This window comes from Poeciliopsis prolifica, unplaced genomic scaffold, assembly GCF_027474105.1.
Source record: "Poeciliopsis prolifica strain line A6 unplaced genomic scaffold, Auburn_PproV2 SCAFFOLD034, whole genome shotgun sequence".
NCBI classification, from domain to species: domain Eukaryota; kingdom Metazoa; phylum Chordata; class Actinopteri; order Cyprinodontiformes; family Poeciliidae; genus Poeciliopsis; species Poeciliopsis prolifica.
The window spans coordinates 1,274,202-1,284,063 of NW_026562409.1; the positions used below are offsets into that span (position 1 = coordinate 1,274,202).

General features: G+C 40.0%; 1 protein-coding gene across 1 annotated transcript; it reads right to left on the minus strand.

Moving 5' to 3' along the window:
- Positions 1-458: 458 nt before the first annotated feature.
- On the minus strand, positions 459-9,290 carry si:dkey-16l2.16 (ras-related protein Rab-35). Its single transcript, XM_055052195.1, has 7 exons — positions 9,120-9,290; positions 5,812-6,400; positions 4,128-4,178; positions 3,211-3,334; positions 3,011-3,135; positions 2,232-2,356; positions 459-1,410 (listed from the first exon to the last, which is right to left on the minus strand). Exons 2-7 carry the CDS (start codon positions 5,864-5,866, stop codon positions 1,261-1,263), a joined length of 630 nt encoding a protein of 209 aa, XP_054908170.1. The 5' UTR covers positions 5,867-6,400; positions 9,120-9,290; the 3' UTR covers positions 459-1,260.
- Positions 9,291-9,862: the final 572 nt, after the last annotated feature.

Below are 9,862 nucleotides of genomic sequence, written 5' to 3' on the forward strand. Positions count from 1 at the left end.
GAAGATCTTTGACACTGAGAACAGGCAGAATAATCAATATTAATAGAACATCTGATATAAAAAAGCTCATTTAAAGTTACAGCTCCAGATATTTCTAAATATTTACTTTCTAGGTAAATGCAATTTAATTTGCATGAATTGAATCAATAAATGTTATTTAAAAATAAAAAGTCTTGAATTGGACTTATGATTGTTCAGAACATAAACAAGATCTCACATTTAGGTAATAATTTATAAAATCTGAAATATCTTTTACATATTTATTAAGTTAAAGCTTCCATGGACCAATCAGAAATCTGTCATTTGCTCCTAATTGGAGATAATATATTAGTCATAACCCAACATCAAGTACCTTGAATGTGACTGGTGCATTTTGTGTTAAACATGTTTTCGGACTTTGCGGCCATTTAGTTCTGCCGTTTCCTCTGAACAGAAGCTTCAATCCGTCTGAAACACCAGAAACTTTAAAGGTTTATTTTCTATTCAAAGCATCACAAACAGCAGCAGACGGATACATTTCTACACATTGCAGGCAGAACAGTTTACATTTTGATAGACAAAGGATTTTTCTCAGTCACCGTCAGCAGAACATCTGGACTTATTGCTTTATTTGAACATTTTCATGGCAGCAGACATTAAAAGCTCACAGGAGGTTAAGTCATTCAGACTGACATAAGGCAGATTACCGAACTCATCACTTTAGTAACAAAGCGTTTCCTTTTGAAGGATTTCAACAGAAAAACGTAACAGGTGGAGGAGAAGTTAAAGGAACAGGCCGGTGTTTTCAGCTGCGATCAGACCAAACGTCTGGAAAACGCAGCAGAAGCTCTGGAAGGTTTTCCAGACGTCAGCAAGACATTACGGTTCTGTTCAGGAGGAATTATTAACCACAACGAATTTAATATTTAGGTTTTTAATGATTAAATTACAGTTTTAAGGGGGAAAATAAATGTGATTAAAATGTTGGATATCTTTACAGCTTCAGGTGGGAAAAGTGAAAGCTGATCATCATGTCCAGTTTTATCTGTAAAATCACAAACTTTCATCTTATTGTGTTAATTTATAAAATATGTATGAATGGATCAGATTTGCCTGAAACATCTGAGTGCATGTGAAGGAATATGGAGTTTTTCGAAACATGGAACAGCGGCCTGCTGCTTCAGCTCCTGGTCAGTGCTGCAGATTTTCCCTCAAGTTGAACCGTGATCCGCAGCAGCCGCCGCAGCAGCCGCCGCCGCCGCAGCAGCAGCACCCTGCACCTCAGCAGCACTTCTTGGCTCGCTTGCGGTGGCCGCGGTCTTTCTGGGTGCTGATGTTGACCGTGTCCTTCTCCCGGAAGCGCTCCCTCTCAGCACGTTCCCGACTTTCCTTCTTGGCGTGGAGCACCATGCGAGTAAACGCCATGAACATCTGGAAACACACGAGGAAAACAGCATGAAGAACAGAACTGGTTAAATCTGGATGATCTGCTCCTCAGTCTGGTTATAAAGCCAGAAACATCTGGACTGTTTCTCATAAATAAAACATTTTAACTGGGAAACATCAGATGTGACCTAATTACTAAATTATTTTTGTTAATAGATTTTAAAACAAACACTTTTAGTTTTCTGCTGAAAATTTGTTTTATTTTTTATTCTGTTTAATGAAAAGTCATAATTAATTTTGATAAACCAAAGACAGAAAGTATAAGTAACATTTAGGTTTGTTTTTTTTCTTTGTTCCCTTCAAATAATAAAACTTCCTCAGGTTAGTAAGTTAGTTTTTATATTCATAGCACTTATATAATCAGGGTGCGAGCAATCCAAAAACATGCTTTTTATGAATTTAGTTTTGCAGAAATTAACTTGACTTAAAAATATATATATATTTTAATCATTATTGGAAGATTTTTTTTTATTTGCAACTTCTGCTTTATTGCAGCTTTATTTTGAAAATCACAGAATGTAAAATAAACAACCTTAGAAATAATTTTTTTCTTCAACGTGAAAAACAAAAAACAGAAAATTCTGATAAATAATTAAATATTTTTTAAAAACAAAAATTTTTTCTCATCACAGGAAAAGCTAATGCTAGCAGGCTATGTCAACATTAGCTGTTAGCATCAAATCAGTCTAGGAACCATTTTAACCTTCCTTCAGGTTATTTAGTAAAAATCAGGTAAAATTTTTTCTATAACTTTTTTTGATGCAGGAATCTTTAGGTAAAAATGTCAAAATAATAAAATCTTTCACCTCTTCTACATTTTTATTTTCTTTGGCACTTGTCTCGAAAACCGGGACGCCCAGTGACTCCCCGAACTGCACGGCGTCCTGGGTGTCCACCTTCTTCTTGGCCGGATCGTCGTTCTTGTTCCCCACTGAGCAGAAACAAAAAACCAGTAAATAAAACCTGGTTCTGATTTTATCGACTCCACATTCAGAAGAAGTTCAGTCAGTTTGAACAATATGAGCGCGCATCAGGTTGTAGTATGTTACCTTTTCCTTCCTCAGAGCAGACAGAGTGTCTGCATGGTGCAACAGATTAAATAGTTATAGCTGCAACATTTGATCAGTTTAGTGAAAACTGTTTTGTCACATTACAACATAAACCTTCAACTTATTTTATGCTACAAACCAACAGAAAGTGCATTGCTACAAAACGGAAGAACTATTTTCTTTTTATAAATTGAAATCTGAAAAGTGTGGCATACATACTTTATAGAAACACCGTTTGAAGTAAGAGCTGAAAATCTTAGAAACAAAGTGCTATAAGAAAAACATCCAGCCATTTTTAGTGTCTGGAAATTGAGCCATTTAAAAATCCTCCTGACACCCAACATGTTTCTCCAGATGTTCAGGGTTTTGTTAGTAATTTCATTTCACACAAGAGTGTAAAATATAGAAAACTGTCTGGTTTTCCTTCAGCTTCACAGTAAAGTGCAACTTTATATTAAATCCATGGCCTCAAAGTTCTTCAATCTGCAGAAGACAAACGTTTCGGTGTGAAAACTCGCGCGGCGCAGCCGACCCACCCAGGATCTTGCAGACGTTGTCGCAGTTCTCAGAGATCTCGTTCAGCCAGCGCTTGACGTTGACGAAGGACTCCGGGTTGGTCACGTCGTAGACGATGATGACGCCGTGCGTGTTCCTGTAGTATCTGTCGGCACAAGGCGCAGGATCAGCGCTACAATCCGGCACGGAGAACAGAAAGCCAGCAGAGAGGCAGCGTTACGTGGAGGTGATGGTTCTGAACCGCTCCTGGCCCGCCGTGTCCCAGATCTGCAGCTTGACGCGCTCGCCCTCCATGTCCACCGTCCGGATCTTGAAGTCCACTCCAATGGTGGTGATGTAGCTGCCTGCAGGAAGTTAGAAAAGCGTGACTCATTTATTTCTATTGAGTCGTTTTTACTGTCAGTTTTTATCTCATGTTCAGATATTTAATCTTCTCTCCCAAATAAGGAAGAAAAAATGTTTTTACTAAAACAGGCTATTTGCTAAAATTAACTTTTTATTAGTTTGTTCAACATCAACAAATAAAAACTTGTATTTGATGCACATTTCAGGTTTTTTGTTACTCATAATTTAATCATAATAAAAATACTGGAGCAAAATATGTTGCTGAAGAGATTTTAAAAACATTTTTCTCATTCTGAAATGACTCAACAGATCAGAGTTCATGTTGTTTCAGAGGCCCCTGGGTTCAAAATGAACCAATAATTCAATTAAGAACAACAAATAAATATTTTATTAAATAAAAAAAATACAATTTAATTACCAAAACTGTTGTAAGCTTCCAATTTCAGAGTTTGTATGAATATTTGCTGCACCTCAAAAGGACAAAAATGGCTGAAAAATCTTTTCATTTTGCTCCTTTTTTTAAATTTTTGCTGTAAAGTTTTTATGCTGATCTTTGAAACGGATCAAATTTCACTAAATCTGACTGCATCAGTTACTGATTCCACAAAACATTTAAAATAAAACCAGTTTATAACCGTCGTTTTTCCAGCCTGCGGGTTGAGAAACAGAACCAGGACCATAAACGCCTCATTTCCAGTTTTTCTTCATAACTTCGCCCTGCAGACGTGTTGGAACGCCGCGCCGCGCTGCGCCGCCGCGCCTCAACCTGATAAAACAGCCAGAGAAACTCACCGGAGAAGGAGTTGTCTGCGAAGCGCAGCAGCAGGCTGCTCTTCCCAACATCTGCGGAGGAACAGATGGGAGAGGAGATTAGCAAGGCGGTCGAACAGATCTGAGGAACCAGCAGGCGAGGCGGCTTCCTCCCAGTAGAACCAGCAGGGAGAGACCAACTGAACCAGAAGCTACTGGAGACAAACTCAGCATGAACATGCCGATTTATTTTAGTAAACCACACTTTTACCTTCCACTCAACTTTCCAGTAACCCAGTGGCTCAACCAGCTTCAGAAACTGTCAAGAGTCGTCACTGGTTTCTTAGTAAAACCAGTCTGGCAGCGAACTGGTTACCTGACAGGTGAACATGAGCAAACCAGCAGCAGCTGCGTTTCAACCGACCAAACAACAAACTGGAAATACGAGTAGAAATCTGGAAACACGTCAATTAAAAAAAACTTTTTCAATAAAACAGTTTGAAGAGTTTTTGTACTGAAATTGTTTTATTTCATCAAACTGTAATAGAAACTATTTTTTTCTCATCATCACACGATCCACCGCCGGACGGAAACGACAGGAAGACGATGCGACGAGTTTTTAATGATCATCACCTAAACAAAGTTTAAGATTTGTGTTTATCATCTCATGGAATCAATCAGATTTTTACTTCTGACTAAATTACTAAAATAAATAACTGATGTTGTAATTTCCTGAGTCGCAGGTTTTGTTCAATCTCAGCAGTTAACCAGGAAATGCTGACAGTGAAACAGACAAACTCCAGGAATCTCCAGGATCCTGGAGAATCCTGGATAAAAGCCAGATCATTTTATTCATTAGTCTAACTTCACATGAAACTTATTTAACATTTCTTTCATTTTAATGTTATTGTGGTTTAAAGGCTTATTGACAAAAATTACTTTCCAGGTGGAAATATTTAAGATTCACCCAAAAACTGAAGTTAAGAAATAATGTTGGACTGAGATTTTTTTAAACTGTTATGATAAAAACACAATATGACCAGAATAAAGTCGTAAAGTTACTAGAAAAAGTTATTTTAATGAGAAAAGCTTCAGCAGGTCTGAGCAGCTCGTCTAATCATTTCAAGATTTATTTTCATATTTTACTTTTTTGTGTATTTGTCTTTGTTCTCCTAACATTACGGCTTATGATAATAATATTAGTTTGTCGAACTGTTACAACTTTCTTCTATTATAACATTTGTGTGTTATTACAACTTCATTGTTGTAAAACTTTCTCAAATTAAGACTTTTTTCTCATATTAATAACTACTGTTTATTATTTAAAGTTCATTGTTGTACATTTTATTCTCGTAATTCTTTATTTTTTTCCGTAAGTTGGCTCTAACTGTCATAAATTAGCCGGCTCTGTCCTGCAGGTAAGATACTGACTGCTCCTACTTACTTCACACAACCACAACATAATAATTATGTTTGTCTTGTTTTTATGAGCCAACATGATTAAAATGCTCCAGAAAACAAGGTGAATAAATTTTGCTCGTCCAGCAGAAATGCTCCTCTTCCTCCTCCTTGTGATGAAGGTCAGACCATAAAAATGATGTAATAATAATCTGTGGATCCTGCAGTTCAGGATGATGAACTCTTTTATGGGGAAATGAAAACATTATTGACCCGATTCTGAGATGAAGGAACCAGAACTGAACAGGTTTTAGTAAAACATACTAACTGGAGTCTCCAATGATGAGCAGCTTAAAGAGATGATTGTAGTCTTTTCCTGCCATCTGAATGGCTGTGAATCCACTTTCCCAGTAAAACCAGTTTCATATGAGGGGGTGACCTCTGACCCCCTCTGGAGCACATGCAGTTTGTGTTTACTTCAGCGGCTCCGGTCGGGAAGCATTTCCAAGTGAATCTGCTGCTGTAGTCGTCCAGACGCAGCGTGCGGCGTTTCTGCAGCGCCGCACCACTCAGCATGCAGGCCGCATGTCACAGCCGAACCCCGTCCCGCCGGAGCAGCGACCCACCACGGCTCTGGACCCACGGCTCTGGACCCACGGCTCTGGACCCACGGCTCTGGACCCACGGCTCTGGACCCACGGCTCTGGACCCACGGCTCTGGACCCACGGCTCTGGACCCACGGCTCTGGACCCACGGCTACTCCTTCACCGAGGCATTGTGCCGGTTCTGGTCCTAAATCAGCCGGAGCGAGGCGTTCCTGTTTCTGTTCCTTTGTTTCACTTCGCTTTCCCCAGCGGTCGGGTCAAGTCACAGATCTCACTTCTTCTTCTGCTTCAGGGTTTAAAGATGAGAGAATCTAAAACAGACAGGAGGAGAAATGTTAGATGAATGTGGTGACGGCTTCATTTTTACTGACTGAGCTGCAGGTGCAGCTTTCTGACTGATTACTGTGGGGGGGACTCCGCCCGGTGGGCGGGGCTAACAGCCCTGTGGGCGGGGCTAACAGCCCTGTGGGGGGGACTCCGCCCGGTGGGCGGGGCTGACCGCCCGGTGGGCGGGGCTAACAACCAAACCTCTCAGTGCAGAGCAGAAGAGGACAGTGGCAACTATTGGCCGATCATTAATCCCAAACGAAGGAAATCGGCGCCGATAGATGGACGCGCCCTGGACTTAGCCGCTCCTGAGTCACTACTCACTTCCTGCTCTCTGACTCAGCTGGATCCGGTGCTGGAGGAACCCAGCAGGGCGCCAAGCGGGCCTTCAGGCTCCTTTCACACGACATGGATTTGTAAATGAAGCAGCTTCTGGAGCAACCAGCGCTTCCTGTTTCCTGCTGGAGAACTGGCAACTCAGCTTTTCAATCCGCCGTTACGCAGGTCGCAACGTTTCACGATTAAATGATTTTTATTACACTTCTTGGGATACGAATATTATCCAAGATAAGAACTTATTCATTGAGAGTTGGGTTGGTAAAATGTAATTTTTTTTAGATTACTGATTTGCATGAGAATGGACATAAATTTCTATCTGCCAGAATAGCTGCTAACCAGGCTAACAGCGGCATCCTTTCCCCTGAAGCAAAGGAATAAAGGGAATGTTGACTGATTCCACATGCTAACGTTGCTAATGCTAATGCTAACATTGCTAATGCTACATCACTGACGATGCAGAGCAACTGAAAAGGGTCGATGAAACTCTGTTAAGTGAAACAGCATTATTTTCCGGCTCGAGTTAAGCTAACGCTATCTGGTTAAATACGAGTAACGCATCCAAATGGCCACAGATGGCGCTGTGAGCACCAAAATCCCACAATGCTCCGTTTTACTGCGGCACGAATCAACACAGAAAAATGTTCATCAGCTGCTCAGTCAGCTATTAAACAGTGAAACAACCGACCAAACCACTGCAAGTTGTATTTGATCACAACAGAAAATATGATGCAAAAAAAAAAAAAAGCAGCTTTAATAATATAAAAATCATTGCACAGTAAATATTCTTTACTGTCCCTCTGGGCGTACAGGCTCCCAGTCAGAGGATAACAGAAGCATAAAAACTCAAATGTATAAAAAAAATGCATAAATATTTTTTATTTATGTAGATATACATAAATAAAACCGAAGAACTCAGACAAAAGCTGATAAAATGTATGGTTACGTCTGGAAAGTATAACACAATCACAATGTCAGGCTCCAAATTTCAGCTCATAAAGTAAATATTTACATGAATATTTCTCCCATTTCAGGAGAAAAGTTGTCTGAGAGCAGAGGTTGGAGACTTATCAAACCAGGACACTATGGAAGGATTTAAAAGCGTCGTAGATCGCCCAGCTGTAATCATGCACAGTGGTGAATAACCCCTTAAATTAAAAAATAATCTTCTGGTAGCATTCAGATAGACACAACTTTGGCTCCACTTCTGACCAGCATCTTGAATATGATGTGGACTAGCATAAGCTCCCCCCAACATCCCTGCACTGGAGTCACATAAACTGTGAAAATCTCACTTTTCTCCACATAATTGGTGCACTTCTTACTAATTCAATTGTGAAAAAAAAAAGTTATTGATATGATAACTTCTGTCTCGCCTTTCAAAGTTCAACTATATGGTGCCAAAAAGCTACGAGCTTTTAGAACTCTCCCTCATTTAGAGAAAATGGTATCAACTGAAGGATGAAGCTAATTAAACCTGAAGAAGAGAATCTGTTTTGCTCTTTTCTTTCTGTGGTCTGGCTGTTGACTCCCTGCTCAAGCCATTTGTGCTCAGAGCATCGTTTTTCTGCGTCGCCTATGAGCGCACATGTATTCCCGGTGATCCGTAGAAAAGTTTCTGCTGTTAAAAAACTACCAAGGCAGATTTTGACGGTGCTGTGAGGCGCTGTCCTTTTATGGAGGGCTTTCCGGTTTGCAAGTCATGACTCAACAGGCTCCTTTTCCTTCAACACTTTGGAAAATAACAATGGAAATGTTGATTATGATTCTTTTTTTATTTACTTTCAAGAAGTTGTTTGGCTCTGGGGATTGTTGTTTTCCAAGTAAGTGTAGCCCAAACTTATAAAAAAATTAATACTTACTTTGAACAAGGTTCCATAATTTAATGTATTTCACATTTAAACATTAATTATTTGCATATTAAAACACTGTCATTCATTACAAGACCCTTAAAATGTTTTCAGTCCCTTAAAAGAAAAAAAAGTTTTTTTTCTTTTGAACATAAAAACGCAAAAATGATCATTTTCAGATTTCTGCATCGTTTTCTTTCCCTGACATTAAAACTAGTTCTGCATTTAACAACACGTCGACTTTTCTGGATGTGAAACTGATGTTTTGCTCCAACGGTCAAAAGTTTCAGCTCCGAACCGAACCGAACCGAACCGGTGGTGTTCGGTCTGGGAGCCCCAAACAGACAGCAGGACAGTCCGAGGAAACCAAATATCCATCTGGAGGAGTTTGCTGGGGAATCTGCAGGTTGGTTTTCCCAGCCTGGAATGACGGACTGGGCCCTGAACCGGGAATGTCAGCAAACTTCCAACGGCCCGGACAAACTCCGGAGCAGCTGCGGGGAAACGGAGCACTTACTTCGGTCATCTGGCGGCCTCGGCGCTCGGACGGCGGCTCATGGTTCCAGGCCCCGCGGCTCGCTAGCTTTAGCCTCGGTGGAAGTGCGCGGTCTCCGGGCCGAATGCCTCCCCACCGCGGCGGCCACACCTGACTGACTGACGGCGGCTGCTGATGGGCTGATGCTGCGTTCAGGAGCGTGGGAAAATCCACAGCTCCAACGTGTTTCCCCGGGAAAATCATTCAATACGTTGAAAATAGAAATTTATTCCAAAACATATTTCTGATCTTATTTTTTAATGTAAGATAATCTAATCTTAAATGCCAAAAAGTAAATAAACTTTTTTTAACGCAACTAAAGTACAATTCGGTGTCATGATGTATGGCAAGCTGTTAGTGACAAATATCTTTTCCATTCCGTCTGGAGAAAATGTTGTAAAAATGAGCTTGTCTAAATTGGGACACTGTAAAAGTCAGAGAAAATAAACATATTGTAAAGTGCTCGCGACTGTCAAACTCCCACTAATCTTTTTATTTCATACATTAATATCTATACTTATTAATGTATGATCTTTTCATATTTTTTGTTTATTATTTCCTTACCAGCAATTACATATTTTTCTGTTATTCATACAGTAAGCTGTGAGGGTCAAATATTGAAATACATCTGTGAAAAAAAACCCCTATAAAATATTACAGCTCAATCAGTCAGAATCCTATAAATATTGCTGAAAACCCCATCAGAAAGTCAGGGCAAAGCATTT